Here is a 23,183-nt window from a genome sequence, read left to right as displayed (position 1 = left end):
AACGTAACCGAAAGGGCTATATAGAGTGTGACCCCATTAATAGTTGCTCCCGAGAAGTTAGATGCGTTTGCGCAGTGAGGGCGAATAAATTTTGACGGTTACGAGGGGGAATCGCGAAGTTTCTCCCTCGAATTGTTTTATAGTACCCGGTGGACTTTAACGGTTTCTCTGTGCCCAAGATTATGCTTATTATTATATCATTTCGTTCGCGTCTCCCGACGCAATCATGCAAGTAGTATTCGTCAACGATTGCGGCGACGAAAAGGAACGCGTACGCGCGCAAACTACTTATTAAGCGACATTACTTTAATTACGTTTACCGCGTAATACTCACTCGAGCAATTAACGTCAACGATCTATATATTTCCTTTAAATCTATATTTAATTGGCGCGTTATTGACGTTAATTAACGGTCTTGTGGGTTTCATACTGGGTTAATCGTTAACAATATTCGTGCAAACTCAAAGTTCCGTTTTCCGATGTTTCGTCCAACTATAATTCAGCCTTTCGTTACTCGATGTGTCGATTGCAAGCGTGTCGATCGACAGTGGTTCTGTCGATGATTCTAGATTCGCATTCTATTTCCGTAAAATCCGCAAACCGATAATTGCCGCAACAATTGTTCATCTCTCGCGCCCCGGCGTACAAGATATATACTCCAAGATAAATACTGCAAGCCGCAAGTATTCCAACTTCATACCGCAACATTTTTCTCGAGCCGACCGCACACGTTGTGGCGGGTTGTGCCAGTAAATTTCCGGTATACGCAGACACGCTATCGCGATACATGACTCCTTTTTTCCCCCCTTTCTTTCTTTGTTCTCTTCTTTTTATCTTTTTGCTCTCAAAAAACGATTTATATATCGCGAAATTCGTTTTCCACGTCACATTGCTAAAGTATATGAGATAGATTTGCGATGCGACATAAATTACGTCAGTCCGCTTCGAGATATTTGCCGTTGCATCACTTCGCTGAGCCGTCTATTTGCAATCTGCGTCGCTGTATCTATCGTGTCAAAGATAGTAAGTTAAATATGTGCGATAAAAATCGCGCCAGGGTTGTCGAAATAATTGTATTATTATTTTCCATTGTGATAAGGCGTTTATATAAATTTAGCGTAAGCATCGTCATCGCGATCTAATGCAGTGCGATATGGCGGCGATAAATGTCGACAAGATGTGCACCGCGTTGACGCCGCAGGATCATCAAACGGAAACGTCTCTCTTGACTGATCGCGACGTTAACAAAATATTAGAGCGTAAACTTGGCAGCGGTAAGTTTCGACTCGTTGACTGGAAATTGGAGCACCTTCGCGACCCGAAGGGCTTCCTCGGCCAATATTATCGTTTGCACATTTCGGCAAGATGCGGCGTGGACGAAGACGAGACGCAGAGTTTGCAGTTCTTCGTCAAGACACCACAGCCATTCGATAATCCGATGTTCGAATTTTCGCAACATTTCGACTCGTTCAACAAAGAGATCGCCGTTTATACGGATATAATGCAGCGAATGGGCACGGGCGGATCCCCGAAATGGATGGCGGAGTGTTATCTTTGCAAACAGAATGTTATCATCGTTTTGGAAGACGCGTCGTTAGACGGTTACACCACGCCGGACAAATACGTGCCGTTCGACGAGGAGCACTGCGTCTGGTCACTGAGAACTCTTGCGAGATTACACTCAAAGTCTCTAATACTGGACGAAAGACTCCGCCGAGAAGGAGACGACCGGACCATTCTCGATCTTTACGGACACCTGCTGAACAAGGTACTCTTCAACAACGAAGATGACATATCGAAAAAAATTGTTGCCTCTGGTATTTTGGGACTTTACACGATAATTGATCTCATCGAAGATCTCGACGATGACGCTAGGGTCAACCTCAAACGTCGTATCACCGTGTGGTCGCAAAAGATGTCACGATTATTGGCACCATCCAAGAAACACAGAAACGTCATGTGTCATCGTGATGTTTGGGCGAATAATATAATGTTTCGACACGATCCGGCCGGCAATACGAACGGCTGTTACCTCGTAGACTGGCAATTCCTATCTTATTGTCCACCAGCGATCGACTTTGCGTGCTGCGTATATTTCAACACCAATCGAGCCATCAGAGATTGTTATTTCGATACTTTTGCCAAGATCTATCACGATTCGCTCGCAGGGCATCTGGCCCAGGAAGGCCTTGACATTAACAATCATCTGTCCTGGACGGCGTTTCGCGAGAGTTACGCGGAGGCGCGAAACATATCTCTCGTTTACGTCTCGCTCAATCAGCAAATAACACTGATGTCTAGTTCAGTGGGTATGAAATATTTATATGGCGGGACCGACAAACTCAAACAGGTCCTGTACGGCGACGAGCGAGCGGAATACGTGCGACATCAGTGCGAGATAAAACCCGCGTATAAAACGCGTGTTCTAGAGATTGTACTCGAAATCAAGGATCGCCTGCCCGAACATCCGCCGAATCCTTAACTCTTGGATCCACGGACCGTGAAACACGACCTATTCGCACGCGCGTTTCGTTGCTTTACCTGCTTTACGATTTTTGATAAGAGACCGGAATCGCGCCAGGTAACATCGTCGGAATTTTATTTACGATTCTCGATTGCTCGTAAGTTTCGAAAACTATGTCGTTCCATCATTCGGAGGGAATCTTGTTCGATTAGGACGGAGATGATCTCGCGAAATGTGCGCAACATCTATATCTGCTATTGCGTAATGTATTCGCTTCGCCAAGTCGTCATTTACAATCTGCGTCACTCTACTCAGAGCCGTCTTGACCGCGTGTACAGTGTACAGAGTGTGCGTTGCACACGGGCGGCAGGATATAAGAAGCGGAAAATTTTGATTGAGAGTAGAGGTTTGAACAGAATAAAATAATGTTTCTCATAAAAATTACATTTTTCAAACTCGAGCCAGAAACAAGATATTAAATCAGTACCTGAAAGTATTGCGACAAAGTAACGTAATAGTATATATAGTATTTTAAATTTCCACGCTAAAAATCGACAAATATAAGATCCTATATGAAACATTATTGAAAATAAATTTAAAATATCAAAACTTGTATTTCAAATATTATAATATTGAATTATTATTGATTATATATATTACCTTTACAAAATATTCGAAAATTTTAGATTGTATGAGAAAATATATATGATTGCTCCAAAAATTTACTTCTGCTTGTCGATTATAAAAAGCATATTTATCACTAGACATTTGTGCTTCACATAAGAAAAGCCGCTTTATGTCAAGAAAGAAGTTTTTCCCGCCTTATCTAGTCCAACATAATAAATTTAAATTTTTTTAGATTCAGTTTGGGGGCGGGGAAGGAGGGCAATTGTTGGCACACGGACGGCACACTAATGCTTAAGACGGTCCTGACTCTACTTATCAAAGATAACAAGTTAAATATATACAATAAATTGCACTAGGCTTGTTAGAACAATTGCATTATTCCTCGTTGCGATAACGATAAGGTGTCTATATAAATTTAGCATAAGCATCGTTATCACGATCTAATGCAGTGTAATATGGCGACGAATAATGTCGACAAGACGTGCTCCGCGTTGTCGATGATGCCGCAAAATCATCAGACGGAAATGCCTCTCGTGACTGATCGCGACGTTAACAACATATTAGAGCATAAACTCGGTAGTGATAACTTCCGACTCGTTGACTGGAAATTGGAGCACCTTCGCGACGCGAAGGGCTTCGCCGGCCAATATTATCGTTTGTACATTTCGGCAAGATGCGGCGTGGACGAAGACGAGACGCAGAGTTTGCAGTTCTTCGTTAAGACACCACCGCCATCCAATACTCCGATGTTCGAGTTCCAGCAACATTTCGACTCGTTTAACAAAGAGATCGCCGTTTATACGGATATAATGCAGCGAATGGGCACGGGCGGATCCCCGAAATGGATGACGGAGTGTTATCTCTGCAAACAGAATGTCATCATCGTTTTGGAAGACGCGTCGTTAGACGGTTACACCACGCCGGACAAATACGTGCCGTTCGACGAGGAGCACTGCGTCTGGGCACTGAGAACTCTTTCGAGATTACACTCAAAGTCTCTAATACTGGACGAAAGACTCCGCCGAGAAGGAGACGACCGAACCATCCTCGATCTTTACGGACACCTGCTGAACAAGGTACTCTTCAACAATGAAGATGACATATCGAAAAAATTTCTTGCCTCTAGTATTTTGGGACTTCACACGATGGTTGATCTCATCGAGGATCTCGACGATGACGCTAGGGTCAACCTCAAACGTCGTATCACCGTGTGGTCGCAGAAGATGTCACGATTATTGGCACCATCCGAGAAACACAGAAACGTCATGTGTCATCGTGATGTTTGGGCAAATAATATAATGTTTCGACACGATCCGGCCGGCAATACGAACGGCTGTTACCTTGTAGACTGGCAATTTCTATCTTATTGTCCACCAGCGATCGACTTTGCGTGCTGCGTATATTTTACCACCAATCGAGCCATCAGAGATTGTTATTTCGATACTTTTGCCAAGATCTATCACGATTCGCTCGCAGGGCATCTGGCCCAGGAAGGCCTTGACATTAACAATCATCTGTCCTGGACGGCGTTTCGCGAGAGTTACGCGGAGGCGCGAAACATATCTCTCGTTTACGTCTCGCTCAATCAGCAAATAACACTGATGTCTAGTTCGACGGGTATGAAATATTTATATAGCGAGACCGACAAACTCAAGCAGGTCGTGTACGGCGACGAGCGAGCGGAATACGTGCGACATCAATGCGAGATAAAACCCGCGTATAAAACGCGTGTTCTAGAGATTGTACTCGAAATCAAGGATCGCCTGCCCGAACATCCGCCGAATCCTTAACTCTTGGATCCACGGACCGTGAAACACGACGTATTCGCACGCGCGTTTCGTTGCTTTACCTGCTTTACGATTTGTGATAAGAGACTGGAATCGCGCCAGGTAACATCGTCGAAATCTTATTTACGATTCTCGATTGCTCGTAAGTTTCGAAAACTATGTCGTTCCATCATTCGGAGGGAATCTTGTTCGATTAGGACGGAGATGATCTCGCGAAATACAACGTCTATATCTGCTACTGCGTAGTGTATTTCTTTTATTGATATTGGATGAATAATTTACTCTCTCTCTGTATGAATATATAAAATACATATATATATAAATACATATATAATTATCGCTTAGTTTTTCTCACACACAATATAGAAAAAAATTTACATCACTCTGTACAATAATTACGATTAAAATAAATTTTCTATGTGAAAAATGTCTCCGGATAAATTACGTCAAGAACGGAAAAGAGTCTCAAGTTTCAAGATAGTTTGATATTAAGACGTGTATTGGATGGGAAAGAAATATATATTGGAATCTCTGTTCTTCAGTTATAATTGATGATGGAGAATTGCTTCTGATGCAAATAGACATATAAGAAGGTTTCTATAGGAATTTTGCTCATTTTTCAAATGTCATCATTACATCTCGTTTCGTCTTCGTAAGAGTTTTTCCTCAACAGTGCATATTCATTAGCACACTAGCAAAGTAAAGTACTATGTCATATTTTTGTTCAAATGCATTTTTGCCATTTATAAAAGTACAATTAATACGATTTGTATATTGAGTATCGAGGAAAATAATTGTTTTATCTTCATCCCCGTTATTCGGTCGTCGCCTCAATCTTTGTTAAACGCACGGTCGTCAGAAAAGCTAATTCTACGGTTAAAACCATTGTGTGGCGTAGCGCTTTGCAAACTTAAACGAGACCATCATTCCGTGTTACGTCAGACGAACTTTGTCGTGAAAAGAAAAAGGAATTACGCTGCGTAATAAACTTTAGAGCAGTCAGCCGGGGAAGAAAGCACGAAGAGAAGTGAAGAGAAGAAAATCCCTGGCTCTTGAAATAAGTCATGTCACATTCGCGCATAATGCACTTTTTTATTTGCATGCAATAGAAAAAATTTTTTAAAATTGATTATCGAATTTAATCTCATACACATATTATATAACAAAATATATATATTATATATAAATATATATACGAAATACATGTCAGAATATGCCGCACGTGAGTTCTATTTAACGAATTATAGATCATCTAAAAAATAGATTTTATTTAGTAAAACGTTTATGAAAGATCGTGCAAAATATATATTTTGTTCGACGTTATGTGGCGGTGAATCGAACGAATTCAATTATTTTGTTCACGTAGCGACATTATTTAGTGGCATTCGGAGTCGTCGGTCGCCGGCGCAACCAATGTACTCACGAGATTTCTTGGCGATAAAATGATGAAGAACGGCCAAGTTTAATGGGCTGCGACGTTATATCGAATTAAAGCGGAAGTTGCTTTTATTGCTAGCTATGCGAGACGTTCGTATAATCATGCCGCGATATGTACTCGCCGAAAACGTAAACTTTCGACACGGCCAGATTATTTAAAGATTACGCATAGTTATTAGTTGATATATTATAATTAAAAATTGCGAATATAATCCCGATAACGATTGCTGAAATGCACGGATCAGACCTGATCTATCTCACTTGATTTTCACTCGACGCGACGGCGGGAAGCCGCTCTAACTAGAATAATGTTATGATTCCATTATACGTAGCAACGGCGCATCTACCTTTATCGTCGTGGTAAAGAACTCGGTAATCTTCCGTAATAGAAATCGCGGGAGTGTGTATTAGCTATCCATATACATACGAATATTATTATCGATCCTTCCGTTCTACGATGCTGACACTATCGATCCAGATATATGAATAAATTTCTAGTTACCGATACGTGTATAACCGGGATATTTGTGTCCGACGAGACTGTATTTCGGCTCTCCGAAAATGTTTGTTCGGAGAATCGGGTAAACACTTTCGATTCGACGACGGGAATAATTCGTTGCGTCTGTTCGAATGAAGGGACGAAGCGTGTAAGGAACTTTCGACGGTGCATTCGTCTTCCGGAATAGCAGCGTGTCGCGGACACACGCTGTTTATGCGAAATCCTGTGGCTCGTGGCGGCGAGAACCGAGAGCGCAGGCGTCCGGAGTCCTGTGGCGGCAAGCGCGGACTCGGATTTTCTCTAGTGTCGCGTCAACTGCCGCTGGAGAGTCGTGCGCATCGCACCCTCGGCCTTGGCTGTGCCAGGCCAAAGCCTATACAACCCCCTTTTGTTGCGTGGCTTCGCCACGTTTCGCGTCGTCGCTCGGCATTATAAGTCCGGAATTAAAAAGTACTTCCGGAACGCGGCCAATTCGCGCGAGGACGTAAATTCGCTCCCTCTCGAGACGTTGTTTATACTTTTCTCTAAGTGCAACGGGGTTCTTTTCTCTCGGAAGAAAAAAAACAACTTTTCTCACACACATATGAAATACACGTACGCGTCGCGAAACTCGTAATCGATTCCGCCGTTACGAACGATCGACGATGGTGAATGTTTCTTGATCGGAGTTCCCCGATCGAAAACTGGGATAATCGATTTCCGGCGAAATCGCGAATAAGAGTGCAGAAGCGTTAACAGCGCGCGCGTTTCGTAGGAGCGCAAATCGTTCAATGTGACTGGCGGGCGCGAATTCGGTCGAAATAGCGTTCATCCCGAGCGCGTCTCATTTCCGGTCGTCCGCGCGGAAGCGTGACGTATTCGTAAAGAGGAACAGTGCATCCATCGATCATGAATCGGCGTGACGTGCGAGCGCACGCTGATTCGGCCGACGACGAATCGTCCCCACGACGTCAAGGAATATTCGCGTTGGACGCCAAAGCATGAGGAACGCCAAAGCATTGACGTAATGGTGAGCTCGGTGCTATTATTTCCTGTATCCATTGTATGTTTATATACACGTACGACTCGTGAAAACAAAGGAGCAGCCGCAAAGATAAACGTAATCGGAAACGCGCTCGTAACAGAGGTATATCCTGCGCTTTTCGAGAGCGCGCAATAGAGAGATAAGTTAGAATCGCTTTGCGAATACTCTGTTGCTGTTGCTGCTGCGATATAAATAAATAACGTTTTCAAGAGTAAGAATACCGGGCTGGCATGCATGACGAATTGATCACGCGCGAGTGAAAAATCGTAGGCGCGCAAAGTGCGAACTCGCGTGATAAAACCTAGGGTAGAATCGAGAGAAAGGCGCTATACGGGGGATTTACGTAATATACAAATTGTTATCGCGCGCGACAAGGTTTGCGAGCCGAAAGGAGTTGACCTTTCATCGTGAAGTGGAGCGCGGAAGGATGGAAAATGGCGTGAGAGAGTTTCGGAGCCATCAGCCATTAATGGCACGTGTTGAGGTGCGCAATCTACATACCTAAGTATGTACATAAGCGACACAATGATGTTCCCGCGATTTCAGATTCCGTTCCAACTCTGTACACACATTGTTACGCATTAACCAACGGTTCGCGACTGATCCAACTAATATTAATACTCGATCGATCATTCGTGCGCACGGAATAATAAATAATCATTCTCATACTCTTTAAAATAAAACTATTTTATCGCATTTATAATAATATTATTAAATATATAAATAATAATTTTTTTAATTATGGAATCAGTTTTTTTAGATATTTATATATTAAATCACACAAGACGCATTAAAAAATTCCTTCATTTATAAATGAGACATGTTCATATTTTTTTGTTCTTTTGAACGATTGTATAGTTTGTTCTGTTACTCCAATATTTGTTCAACCTATTTGCAAAAGTTCTCAGATTATTTCTGAAAATTTAATTTAGCAAATAATGTACTTTGTAAGAAAATTCGTAATTAACGATTTCTCAGAACGGAACTTTGATATTTCTACTTTTGATGTTATATTCTTCAAGTTGCTTTAGTTTTGTTATTTCTTGACGGTTTAATAAAATGTCACTCTCTCTCTCTCTCTCTCTATAGTTTATTGCAATACGCAAACGTTGAATCGGCAAGTTTTAAGCTTTCAAAAGCAAGAGATTCGGCCGTCGAGCAAACAGAGGATATCTCTCGCCGGCAATGATTTATTCGACGTTCACGGAATGACAGCAGGTGACATTCGTGCAGCATCCGGCATGCGTGCAACGTATGCGTGTTCAAACATGTGACGAGGATCATCATAAGCCATGACACTCGTTGTACAACTGCCTTTACATATACGGTGCACATGTGAAATATGAGGTTTACAATCTGCCGATACATATATTTTTTTTGAATACGCTTTTATTATTTGCATCAAATAATTTCTTTTTTCCCCCATAAGTTTTACAGATTACGTTAACTTATCTCACAATTTGTTAATTCCCGTGTTTGTAGATTTATAAATAGAAAGATTAAGACATTTCACTATTCACTATATACACAAGATATCGTTCAAAGAGATTAGTTTTAGCAAAATGTTCGAATACAGGCAAGATCTTGATTCGTAAGGACTATAAAGAGAAAAAATTAATATGACAGATGCGTTTCGTTTATGACTGAGCATAATTAAACGTGTAGAAATTGCTTAATAATCTTAATCGCTTATCAGATAAAGCTGTGTCAATTTACCCCAATGTCTCGTATATCCACGAGGAAGTTACGTGACATATTAGACTTTATACACATATAGTACCTGCATATGCATACCAGCGGTTCGAGATAAACCGCTACGAGCTAATGGCATTAAAATGTCTCACGACTAATCTCATTTAGATGTGTGGATATGTGTGTGTGCACACGTACATATATGTGACGTAGTCGCATTTCAATCCGAATACATATACGTATATGTACAAACTTCGACCTTGCAAAGTGGGAGAGAGCAGAAGCGTGACAGACATGAGTAAGATGCACTCGCAATGTCACTTTTACAAACCGCGAGATTTTATTTACATTTTTTCGTGAGCGCGCGCTTTCGTATAGTCTCGTACGGGAGATTGCATTATCAGTCACGCTGACGCGTGTAAACCGATTTCGTTGGCGTTCACGATTCCGTTGCATGTGCATTTACGACCGTCGCAGGCGTCGGAGCTCGCGGATATACTGTTTCCCGGAGATATGAGCTTGATTCGTATGAGGCAGAACGAAGTCGTAAACCTCTCCTCCGACTTGCCAATTCGAGCTTGGAGTGATCGATAAATAAGCAAGTGTAATACGGGCAAGAGCAGCTAGAAAGTGTCATGGCTTGAAATCAGTAAATTATAGCCGAGTTCGCTCTTCGTATCGGTGAAAATCTATTCTCGTATTTGTCGAAACGACGACTTGTCAATTATACAGGTTAAAACGAAAAATAATTTATTTTTAAACTCAAGAAAAAAAGTAGTATAGAATAAAAGAGAAGAGAATCCTTTTATATTTTTGATGCTGAAACTTTGGATTTTTAAATTTCTATCGTGTCACAGTATTGATTGAAATTTAATTTAAAGTTGTAGAATAAGTCTACTTTAATCATCTCATCATAAATGTTACAGATGTTATAGAAAATTTGCTCTAAAGATTATCAATAAAACTTTTATAATAAAATATTAAGTCTATCACGAAAGACTTATAAATTATAAATATCACGGACAATCTGCAGAATATTTTTTAATTTTTTGTTTAAACTTAACAACTTATTCAGAATGCTGACTACAATTTTTATGTCAAAATCAATTTAAAATATTGAGATTAATATGATAGATGTAACCAATTATTAAAATATTTTTAATTTTTGCATGTTTGCAAATTTTTTTATGAACAGATTTCTTAAATTGTATACAAATTCAATGTTAAAATTAATATACAATATAGCGATGCCAATATATGCATAGAGCAAATAATTAATTTAAACGTGGATAATATAAGTCCAATATATTTCGATATGAAAATTTTATTAACTTTAATCTTTTTTTGAAGATCACAATAATATAGTTAATTTTGAATAAAACAAAACTTTTCTAGCACGCGATCGTAGCTATAACGTAGTGAACAATTTCAAAATAGTTTTCCTTTACAATTTTTTTCTTCTGGTGAATTGTATTGTAAGAATTAAGTTTTGTTGACGTTGTACGAAATAATATCTTGAAAGCTGGATCTATATGTAAGATAGATCGCTTTGGCAACGAGTTGGTTTGGGATCACTATCTAGACGATTGATCCCTTGAGAGAGGTTTCGAGGTGACACGTATATCTCGTGCGATGCGACGTTATGCAATTAGACACAGACGTTGTACACAGTTGTACGCGCGGTCATATCGGTAAACTCTCGAAATCCAGCGTCGCGTCGGCTGGTTCATACGTTAGCGCAATTCAGTTTGAAGCCGTAAATTAATCGTAGCCAGAGCAATCCGCTACGACAAAATCTCGGTGAAATATCCGCCAGAGTACCAATCGGCAATTTGAATGGACTATTTTTTTTTATATTCAAGCCGAGAGATATTTTATGAGTCATATATTTTAAATTTGTTTTCGCGCGCGAACTCGGGAAAACTATAGCGTATATAGCGACGTTTCCAAGTCGTCGTGTATAACGCGGAGAGATTATCAAATTCCCTGATATCGATATAACGAGAAAAATATTAGCATCCCCGTCGAAATTACGAGTGCCAATTATTATTTTCCTCGGAGAGCGCATAAGCTTTTAAGTTACGCGATTTGTCGCTTATAGAGAATGATAAAGTTCGTCGTCCCTTCGATATTCTCCGTCACGCGCGATCGAGAATGGCTCTTCTGCAGCTATTTCGCTATTTAAGATTCTCCTTCTCGGCAAAACGGCGACATTCGGAATCGTAAAGGCGCGAGAGCAGAAAGCCCCTTTCGCGAAATAAAACATGACGCTTCTTCAAAATGCGAAATCCGGATTGTGTCCGGCGGAAATAAAGTACTTCGATTGAATGAGCAAAGGGAAATTAAAATCTCCTTCTTCGACCTGCTCTAATCTTTCAAATGCGCGTAGCTGAACCGGGGGTCAATAAAGATTCCGTGATTTCCGACAGTAACTCAGACGTTAGAACGCCCTGTTCGACGGTATATACAGTATGAAAGATGTGAAAAGGTCCATTTGCGCCAACTATATATGAAAATGAATAGCTCGCGAAAGTAATCGCCGTTTATATCGACGCGAAGGATATAGTATATGTACGTATATATATATATGTATATGCTGAAATACGCCAGAACAGCGGACGCGTCCACCATTCCCGGTGCATGTAATATTTACCGCCGTATACGACAGCTAGAATGCAGCGCGACAGCCAAAGGATCGATATCTAACAGCCTTTCCCTACGGCTTAGATTTTATATTCTAAATTCGAGACGCGCGCGCGAAACTCGCGCGAGCTGCCCGGGGGGAAAGCCCGGAATAAAGTCCGAAAGAAAAATAACCGACGGAATAACGAAAATTGCGGGGGGACAAATTTTTGGCTCTGCACGCGGCGCACGATATAATAAATTAAAACCGTACGAGAGGTCGACGGAGAATGACCGGGGAACACGCATGTAGATGTACAGAGTACGCGCGATTTGTCGTACCTGCGAATTATCGTATGCAAGAAAAATGAAAGATAAAGAAGCTGTGTGCTGTTTCGAATTGTGCGTTACGAGCTAGCGATAAGTTTAACAGATGGTGCACGACTTCATGCGTGCGTTGTTAAGTCCACTTATCACGTCGTTCCGGCTTAATCGGCGAACTCGTTCGTCATTCCGGCTATTTGTGATTTTTAAGCTCGAGAAGCGATTTAAAGATTTACTTGCTTGAAATGCGTATTTAAAATTCGCATAAAATCGTGCACGAGCAATATTCGCGAGGCCTTGTCCGCTTAATGGCGATCCGTGATATTACAGCGTCAAGTCCATTGATACTGGACGAAATAATTGACGGAAGCGCGAAATGTCGCTCGTGTCCAATAAAATGTTTAACGCGATATACTCTGCGCACGTACAATACATTGTTCCGAAGATGAGAATAATACGTACAGATGGAGAGGGAGAAAGAGTAGTATATAGGGGAGGATTTGACGTAATGCCGTGCGAATGCAGAGCAACAACGTTGTCATTCGTGACAACGGATGTTTTCGATATTTTTGACACTGTATCCTGTAGACGAATACATATATACTATTCACGTGCACCGAATATTTTTATCACCTCTCTCTTTCTGATGTGTTATCGGGATATTTATTCCTGTAGAAAGTACTTAATAACGTTAACAACTCTCTTGAGAATAATTTCGTTTGTAATTCAAAAATGCATGGAGCACATTTTTAATTACACGTATGTAAATACGAATCTCGGGATGTAAAAAGTAGCGTTATATCACTTATATTATACGTAATGGCGTAATGCATTTGGATATAGAGACGTCAACATCAATGAGAAAAAAAAACTTTTCCGTTTCTCACATATTCAAATGTTTTCTATTTGTCTAATTAATTCAAATAAGCTGATATCGCATATCTTTTATAATATTATTTTTTAGTGTAATGTAACTGTATAAATAATATAACTAAATGTAATTTTTAATATATAAAATATAATAGATTTCAAGATAATTACGTTATAATTTACAAAACGTTTTACTCATTACTCATATGTTATCTTTATTCCAGAGAGTGACGTTATACATATATATATTATTAATACAGTAAAAGCGTATCAAAAGTCGCGGTCAGCGTGTACTGAAAGCTCATGATCGTAAACATGCTTTTAGAACTTTGCGGTCGCGTGTAGCGTATCTAGAAAGCGGCAACATAATTCGAAAAAAACACGTTTATGTTTGAACTAAATATGGATCGCGATGCACTTGGCATGTAGGACACTAGGACGTGACTTACATTAGTACTTGCTTCTAGAAAATTCCATTTCGACAATTACCTTCATGCTTTACAGACTTACAGATATCGATATCATTTGTCATACTCGTTTTAACTGATCGCTCGTTAAAAAATAATCGGCAATGTATTGCTAAAAGCGCGATCACACTGCTGTTATTCTTTACTGGTTATTACATTTTCTACGGCAAATCGGGATCGTCGAAAGATCTTTTTACGAGGGAAAAAATAGCGCGTATACACGGTGTACACGGTAAGGTTTAAGGAGTACCAGTCTCTCTCGCTATATTCTTTTAGATTTTAGATGCAAAGAAATGCTCGCGTAATACACGCAAGTGCCTATTAAATTCGCGCACGACGCTCGTAACGTCACGCATCTGCACTGTTGCTATTTCCGGCCGTTCGATCGTTCAAAGTTTTATGCAACGATAAAAATCCGATGAATCGTGTTATTGCTAAGAAGAAAATTCGGCCGCGATCTCGAATTTATTTAATTTTACGACGTTCGCCTTTATATCCCACATATACGCGCAGATGTTTTTTATTTTTTTAATTTATTAATACCTTGTCCTTTTCTAAAAAAGATATGTAAAGTCGATACTCGCATATATCGAAGTTTATTGTTGTCGCTTTTCCGCGATGCTCATTGGCTGTCAAGATTCGTGTTGTGCGTTATATTCGTAGCATCGAGAGGCTGTCATCGCGAAAGTTAGCAGTTTGCCTGTTTGTTCAAAATAAAATTAAATAAAATAATGATATTAATTTTAAATAATATATTATAATACTTCAAATTCGATTAATATTTTTGACAGTTATCAGCTGATTTCTGTCAAAAAAAATTTAACTGCGGATAAAGTATTATAACATATTATTTTATTTTATTTTATTTTGAACAAACTGTTAAACTACTAATCTTCGCGATGACAACCTCTCGATGCTACGAATATAACGCACAATGCGAATCGAAACAGTCAATCAGCATCGCAGAAAAGATGCAACAATATTTGCGAGAATTGGCTTAACATGCCTTTTTTAGAAAGGGATATTATAATATTTTAAATTTGATTAATATTTTTGACAAGTATCAGCTGATTTTTGTCAAAAAATATTAATCGCGGATAAGATATTATAACATATTATTTAAAACATGTTACTATTTTAATATTTTCAACATATTATATTATACATCCCCATTAGCGCTAGAAATATTATAAAATAAACAATTTCTCACTCACCGATACCTCTAATAACGGAGTTGTAGTCCACAGCACATTGATCTGAAAACAAAATATTCAAATTATGTATATACATATTCTCAAACAATGAAGTTTAGATATATAATTAATGCGTGTAGCGCGCGTTTAAGGTTATTCTAGTTATATAAAAATACGATTGTCAGTCGCCCCTTTCGGTCAATAATCGCCTTACGATTGTATTAAATACAAGTGTTAGCCCATTATAATCGAGCGCAGAGTTAAATAACACGTGTATAAAATGTATAAAAATTATTATAAATTTATATATATGTATATATGCACTAGCGGATCCTGACGTCGATAATGGGGGGGAGGGGAGGGGGTTGCAAAATTATTTTATTTAATATTTTTGATTTCATGATTAGCTTTTATTCCAGGATTAACGACGTCGATAGCTCTTTAATGTTTGTTTTTCTTTATTTATATTTTTTAAACAAATTCAGCAAAACTGTTTCTTTTAATTTGCAGGGGGAGGGGTTTAACTCCCCAGGATCCGCCAGTGTATATATATATATATATATATATATATATATATATTATATAGATATAAAGAATTTCTCGCCTAATTATTTTCATGCAACGAAATTATCTCATCATTTCGTCGTATGTCTGACTTAATCTATACTTAACTCCTTGAATGCATAATGAGTATAATTTACAATGTATCTTATACATACATATTGTATATATTATATAGATATAAAGAATTTCGCCTAATTATTTTCGTGCAACAAAATTATCTCATCATTTCGTCGTATGTCTGACTTAATCTATATTTAACTCCTTGAATGCGTAATGAGTATAATTTCCAGTGTATCTTATACTTTTATTTATATATATATATATATATATATATATATATATATATGTATATTATATAGATATAAAGAATTTCGCCTAATTATTTTCATACAACGAAATTATCTCATCATTTCGTCGTATGTCTGACTTAATCTATATTTAACTCCTTGAATGCGTAATGAGTATAATTTACAGTGTATCTTATACTTATATATATATATATAATATAATATATATATATAATATAATATATATATATAATATAATATATATATATATATATATATAAGTATAAGATACACTGTAAATTATACTCATTACGCATTCAAGGAGTTAAGTAAAGATTAAGTCAGACATACGACGAAATGATGAGATAATTTCGTTGTATGAAAATAATTAGGCAAAATTCTTTATATCTATATAATATATACAATATGTATGTATAAGATACACTGTAAATTATACTCATTACGCATTCAAAGAGTTAAGTAAAGATTAAGTCAGACATAGGACGAAATTATGAGATAATTTCGTTGCACGAAAATAATTAGGCAAAATTCTTTATATCTATATAATATATACAATATGTATGTATAAGATACACTGTAAATTATACTCATTACGCATTCAAGGAATTAAGTATAGATTAAGTCAGACATAGGACGAAATGATGAGATAATTTTGTTGTACGAAAATAATTAGGCGAAATTCTTTGTATCTATATAATATATATTATATAGATATAATATATATTATATAGATATAATATATATTATATAGATATAATATCTATTATATATATATATTATATAGATATAAAGAATTTCACCTAATTATTTTCGTGCAATGAAATTATCTCATCATTTCGTCGCATGTCTAACTTAATCTATACTTAACTCCTTGAATGCGTAATGAGTATAATTTACAGTGTATCTTATACTTATATATATACACTAGCGGTTCCTGACGTCGATAGCTCTTTAATGTTTGTTTTTCTTTATTTATATTTTTTAAACAAATTCAGCAAAACTGTTTCTTTTAATTTGCAAGGGGGGGTTTAACCCACCCCCCTCCCCAGGATTCGCTAATATATGTATATATGAATCTTTGATCTTTGGATATCTTTTATATGCGTAACACATACGCGCGGAAAATGATATGAACGGATACATTCATTAGCTATTAGGAATTTGTACGTGATCCCCTTGAATACGATACGTCTCTGCACTGTCATAATTTCCTCCCCGCGATTATTCCATTTGAATCACAGATACGAGCGTTCCACTCAATAGCTCGTGAGAGCGGGATAGATTACACGGTAGGAGCTACAAGAGTCTATCCTCAGACTCTATATATGTACCCTACCCTAAGACGCGTGTATGCATATGGAACGCTATGGCATGAAATCTCCTTACACTAAGCTACACTTGCTGCCAAAACTAACATGTCCAAAACACGTACATGAAGTTATCTCGCCATATATGTAACTACATTTTAAGCTATAAGAGCTTGTGTATATTACTAACGTTTATTATCTAAGACAGGCGATACATACACGTACAAAATGAATGATGTGTACATACATTCACATGCATACAACATGGAGGTATGAATATTTTTCGAGAGACGCAATGTATTTGTCAGCACGATCGTAAACTACGAGCTACATCCGCGTATCCCCTTCAGATATTATACTGTTTTGTCTCCGACTTGATTTCTTTCAAGATATGTCTCCGATCTTTTGTATATTTCGCATACCACATATGTGCACATGCGACTAGATTCATATGACGTATAGAGAGACGGAATTTCCTTGCGCTATGTCACCGGTGTCAGAACCAAACACGTATGAAGGACGCCTATGAAACCATCGTAGAATAATGGTAACCTCTCTCGTCTCGAGGACGATATTATAGCTTTCAACGGCTAAAGAAGATTTACACAAATCAATCGTTGCATATGCGATTAGCGATCAGAGCTGCAACGACGAAGACTTTTACGTACAAAATTGATCACCGCAATTTTTTTTATCGGGAGAGTCGATAATAAAAAAAAAAAAAACATTTCAAGATATATCGTATAAATATTAAAATAATGAATATATTTACGTAAATGAGACGTGTATATTAAAGGCACTTCCAATATACATATTTAAAGAGATATCTTACGATTTCCGTACGCGCGTTTAATGTGTACTGAGAACATTATATATCTTTTTCTACATGAAGAAATCGGTATTCAACGCAAAGGAATGTACTGTATTGCACATGACCTTTAGGTTCTTCTCTTACGAATGCTTTCACAGTTATGCCGAAGTTATGCTCAACTATGCGACTATACGAGGCGATGCTGCGCATCTTCGAATCTCGTTATCCGTACTTCCACTTCGCGCGGCGACGTTAGTTCCATTTCGAATAACTTGGCAGTACGCTTCAGCGATCGGACCGATAACGCTTTGGAGGTGTCGCGTATTCGTTAATTCGCGAAGAATTAACACAGCTCGAGGGCTCCTCTTTACGTGACTCTTGCGCGCTTTCGATTTCTTTCCATTGTAAAACAAATTTCAAAAGAAAAATCTCTCTTTAATACGCGGATATAAAAAAAAATTATAAAATATATCTTGTAACAAAATATAAATAACCGAATTATAAGAAAAGTATACATGTACGAAGTTCGTGTTATTAGGAGATTGCTTTGTGTGATTGAAAAAAAAAAAAAAAAAAAGAAAAGAGATGGAAACTTTATTCGCACAAGGGCGTATTCGTCTTATCTCCGCCAAAGTTACAATGATGACGGACGATTTAATATCGCCGGAGCTACTTACTCGGCGAACGACGGGCAGACCGAGATCAGAAAAGATGTCGGTCGTAAATGGATGTCTTGTGTTGCGGAATAACGAGCGAAAGAATGTGAAAAAGGAAGAAGTAAGCTGTATCTTGCGCGGAGAGGAATATAGTGAAGATTCCACGATATATAGCTGGTCCGGCCAAACTCGCAACGAATCGATCGCCACCTTCTCCTTCTGGCTCGGCCATAAATCACGCCACAATATGTCGGTATCCCTGCAAAATGGCCTTGAATATTCGGTGGCTGTCAAACGGCATACTGAGATGGGAGGGCGATGAAACGTCGGCCTCGAATAGAGACGTCGACAGAGCCGGATCACTCATGTTGGCCTAGGACTACTCGATCATTTACGTTGCAGCGTGAATCTCTTAATGGATCCGGTCTCTGTTTGTTACGCGTTGTCTACGCAAATCCGTCGATCCCTTCGATAGGGCGCCTCTATTATGCAAATGAGGTAACGCGGTAGACGAGGTGTAGGTACAAGCTCGACAAGTTCGATGTATCTTCCAAGGCGGAAGTGATTGCATAGGAGTAATAGCAGACTCTAAGAGCCCCGGGCAAACTAACATAGGCGATCTTCATTACCTCGCTATATAAACTTAACTTGTCCCTATGGTGTGTTCTCAAATAGAAGGAGAAATTTTCAGATATTCAGATAGTCTTGACTGTCCGTTTCGAGTAAGATAAATCAAGATCGAAGAGTTTCGGAAGAAAGACGACTCAGACGGAATGAAACTTAATACGTCTGTTAGAGAGGAATGAGGGATGATAATATCCCTCTTTATTTATTTAGTTTGCATTTTCGTTACCCCGCGAGATATTCCGTTCGCAGGCAAATTATCGGGCCGAATGCGATTCTACGTGAGGGGAGGATAGTCCTGCAAAACCGCGCGCGTCCCCGAACTACTACTGGTCATAATAAATCAAGCGTTTTTGCGACCCGATGTATTTGGCGTCGAGCTCAAGCCACGAATCCCACTAACACCGCCCACTTGGTGCATCGCCAAGTTTTGACTAGAATGCCCGTTTCAGCAATGACAAAATATACGTTATTAGCGTTATCGAGAGTGCGCATCGCGGTTCGCTTTTTACGCAAATAATCGCGCTCTTGATACGATAGGATCGACCGCTTCGAAATTAAGTAACTCCAAGAGTTACGCGCACGCGAGCTTCCGTTGAGAAAATATTAACTCGAGTGCGGTCGTACAGAATCGTTCTCTCTCGACACGCGACAATTTTGTCAAAATTATACCTCTGAATCCACGGAAACATTTTGTCGCGATATTTATAGAGGTATACATTTTCGTATAATATATGTTACATCGCAATCTCTTCTCTTTAAATCATCTCGAATAGATTTCGGAGCAATTTAATAGGGGATTTATCTCAGCGAATGTCAAGATTATCCTCGACTGTGCGATCGGGAAACACATTCGCTTCCCGAAAACCGGACATCCGATGTAGCCGCGTTTGGCTGGCCGGCTAAACAACGTGTTTACTAGCAACTGACAACGCTAACCTCTCCGCGGCATGTTAGTCCTGATTGCAGAGCACCATGCGACCCGGGTTACAACGTTCCCACCAATCGACCGCACAGCGATAATTACTTTTTGCATCTGCATGCGAAATTCCAATCAGCGAGCTATCCCGTGAAAACGCTCGTTAAGGGGGAGCATGAAAAATGGAATTTTCGTTAGAGCGGTTTCCAAAATCCAAAAGAAACATATGGATTTTAAAAGTCCCGTTATATGATTCTGTGTTGCACCCTGTGAAAACTCAATTTTCTCTACCGCTGGAAATGACGTGATGTTTATCGAGTAAGCTTGTGCCTCGGTGGTTGAACATTCAAACACAGTCACGCATATATTACATGAAAACTTGTTTGATTTTCGTAATTCTATCTATCAGTTTGTGAAAAAAAATTAATCTCGCTTTTGTACAAACGAGTGGATTATTTCCAAAGTGAATTTTTTTCACAGAATCTATTCCTATATTTTCTTTTAGTTTTTTTATTTGTAAAATGGTACAAAATTTATTCATTAATCACATTGCGTAATTTACGTATGCGCTTAGCATGTTAGATAGGATGTCCCGTAATTGATACAATCGAAAAGATAATGACATAAAAAAGAAATAAGTCGAAAAAATATGTAGAATATTTTTTTATATAAAATTGTTTTAAAAAAATTGACTGGGAAAATTGCGGAATCACAACGTGTATTACACTTTTTCAGGCTTGAATGATCCTTAACGATCTTGTGTTATACATTATCGAATTTATTTCGCATCTATCAAAATATATATAAAAATTTTATTTTATTCACATTTTTTTCTATTAAAAAAATAAAATAAAATTTATCTGTGAGTACTTTTATGCGAGGACTTTTATTTCAGTAAAATTTAAATTATTTTAAATTATTTTAATAAATGGAATATTGTACTGTGTTATATATTTTTATGTATTAATAGTCTCGAAACACAAAGCCTTACATGAGAAAAGTTTCTCCCGCATTATATATTTATTTTTTCCAGTAAAATTATTATTTTCAACTATACACGTTATTGCAAATATGTACGGAACATATACTACACATATGTACGTAATATCGATCTCATTTCTAATAAGTGCATGGAAAATCGATTCGCGGAGTTTCTAATATCTCGGTGAAATCTCTCTCGTTGGTCTGCCGCATGTTGCGAGTTCTGTTCCCATGCGTATTGCATGGGAACGCATTTATCGAATGGTTGGCTATCTCTCTATCGACCCGAGCGTGTGTCGCGGGAGCGTTTATTAAACACCGTACGGCTCTTATCGAGAACTCCGAACGATATGTGTGTGTGTGTGTGTGTGTATATATATATATATAGACACATAGGGAAAGATAATTCGCCGCTTTTCGTTTTCGTCGGAAATAAGAAGCCGGACGACGCGGCGAAGATTTATGGCCCGCCGTTTAAGGTTCACAAGTTTCTTCCTCCTCGCGAACCTCGTTCCATTTCGCGCGTACTGTCACGCATTGGCGAAGAACCGCGCGGTCTTTCCGACTTTTAACCCGCAAACGGTCGCGTTATGAGGTCAGCGTTCGGATAAGAAACTGCTTTACTTTTTTACGTAGAGGAACGCAAAAAAGAAAGAGAGATGGAGGAAGGAAACATCGGGTTTTCCTAAAAGTAACTTTCCTCGGAGAATATAAATGTACAAATTAAAATCACATATATTTCTGGGTTTTTTTTTTTACACAGATCGGTTACAACATCGAACAAATTTTCGCAACGAGCGTCGAATTACTTGTAAACGCTGGATATATATATTTTATATTTTGCCTCGCTAATTCTCTACAAACGCAGATAGATTCATCACGCTCAAAGCGCGATATGCTAATCTCGTACATACGATGAAAGAGAGAGAGAGAGAGACTCGGGGAAACAAATTTTTCCGCGTGTCCGGATGTGCGGACCGTGTTCTCGACTCCGAGATTTTCCATTAACCACGGCAAAATTGGATTCCCGCGGATTTGCGAAATGGAAAATGCGTTCGAGAGGCTAAATAAATCTGGTATAAATCTGACGTCATAGAGCCGCGAATTGCGAATCTGCAAGAAAAAAAAGAGAGAGAGAGAGAGAAAGGAAAGAGGAGCAGAAGGATGGATAAAAGGCATTTGTTGCCTGATAGGACAGAGAGAAACCCTGTAATTTTACAGAATTTATCTTACAGGATTTTTATCAGCCCTATGCGAGAAGCTGCGAAATCGAATAGAGGCGATGACGGCACTAAAAGCTCGAAATTTTTCATTCGACGATATCGTGACCGAGAGTTAGCGTTCTGCTTTCCTCTCTCAAAACGGAAAAGATAACGTTATATCGAAGTTCGCGGACGGGACCGAGCGATTGGAAACGACTCGAAAGAGGCGGGACGTTGAAAGTTTTCAGTCCAATTAAATTTTTCTTTTGTTTTTTTTTTCTTCTCCTCTCTCGAAGATCTTTCCACTTACGCGGATCGATTGAAAACAAGTTTTTCTAATTTCCAAGGATGTTTGTTCGAGGCCCATCGCGAGTTGCACATCACGCTTCCTTTTTTTTCCCCCGCGTTTCAAAGAGTCAGTATATATGTGTGTAACGTGCTATACATTTATCATATCGTGTAGATTGACACACGCCGTGACAGTCCAGTATATAAATCAGCTGTGATCGGTGATGGATAGAAATTCGTGTGTATGCATTCGTCATTCGTTATATCTCGTAGATAAGCAAAGAGCCCTCGAGGATCGCGTACAGGAAGCGATATTATGTCAGATAGTATTTATCTCTTGAATCAGTGTAATAAATTATAGTATATGATTCATGAGATTATAAAACTTGATTTTAACAGCATACGAGAAACAAAACTTCTCCTTTCATAAATTATCTTGTGTAATATTAACGCAGCATACCTTACGCATGTTAAGTATATTATATAAATAGCTTGTATGACAAGAACATCAATTTAT

The 23,183-nt window shown here is 38.5% G+C and overlaps 4 protein-coding genes across 5 annotated transcripts in view; 3 read left to right on the top strand and 1 right to left on the bottom strand.

Moving 5' to 3' along the window:
* The window catches only part of M (zona pellucida domain-containing protein miniature), a 113,643-nt gene that overhangs the window by 40,540 nt on the left and 49,920 nt on the right, over positions 1 to 23,183 (bottom strand). The window contains exon 2 of one of the 2 annotated variants that reach the window (XM_083052044.1): positions 15,028 to 15,069. The gene's annotated coding sequence lies outside the window, so the exon portion shown is untranslated. The remainder of the gene's footprint in view (positions 1 to 15,027; positions 15,070 to 23,183) is intronic. The other variant, XM_083052052.1, reaches the window with a different exon arrangement.
* LOC145944087 (uncharacterized) lies at positions 1,126 to 3,028 on the top strand. Its single transcript, XM_083052120.1, has one exon. The coding sequence runs from the start codon at positions 1,142 to 1,144 to the stop codon at positions 2,480 to 2,482; it is 1,341 nt and encodes a 446-aa protein (XP_082908246.1). The 5' UTR covers positions 1,126 to 1,141; the 3' UTR covers positions 2,483 to 3,028.
* On the top strand, positions 3,149 to 6,047 carry LOC145944081 (uncharacterized). Its single transcript, XM_083052105.1, has one exon. The coding sequence runs from the start codon at positions 3,535 to 3,537 to the stop codon at positions 4,879 to 4,881; it is 1,347 nt and encodes a 448-aa protein (XP_082908231.1). The 5' UTR covers positions 3,149 to 3,534; the 3' UTR covers positions 4,882 to 6,047.
* The window catches only part of Sol1 (CUB domain-containing protein Sol1), a 281,663-nt gene continuing 265,586 nt past the window's right edge, over positions 7,107 to 23,183 (top strand). Inside the window, exon 1 of the mRNA XM_083052020.1 lies at positions 7,107 to 7,823. Within this exon, the coding sequence (XP_082908146.1) occupies positions 7,821 to 7,823 (3 nt within the window). The 5' untranslated portion in view covers positions 7,107 to 7,820. The remainder of the gene's footprint in view (positions 7,824 to 23,183) is intronic.

Source organism: Prenolepis imparis, unplaced genomic scaffold, assembly GCF_030444845.1.
Source record: "Prenolepis imparis isolate NDT839.2.m4 unplaced genomic scaffold, iyPreImpa1.0 SCAF_1, whole genome shotgun sequence".
Taxonomy (NCBI): Eukaryota; Metazoa; Arthropoda; class Insecta; order Hymenoptera; family Formicidae; genus Prenolepis; species Prenolepis imparis.
The sequence above is the reverse complement of the archived record's forward strand: the minus strand, read 5'-3'. Positions and strand labels throughout refer to the sequence as shown.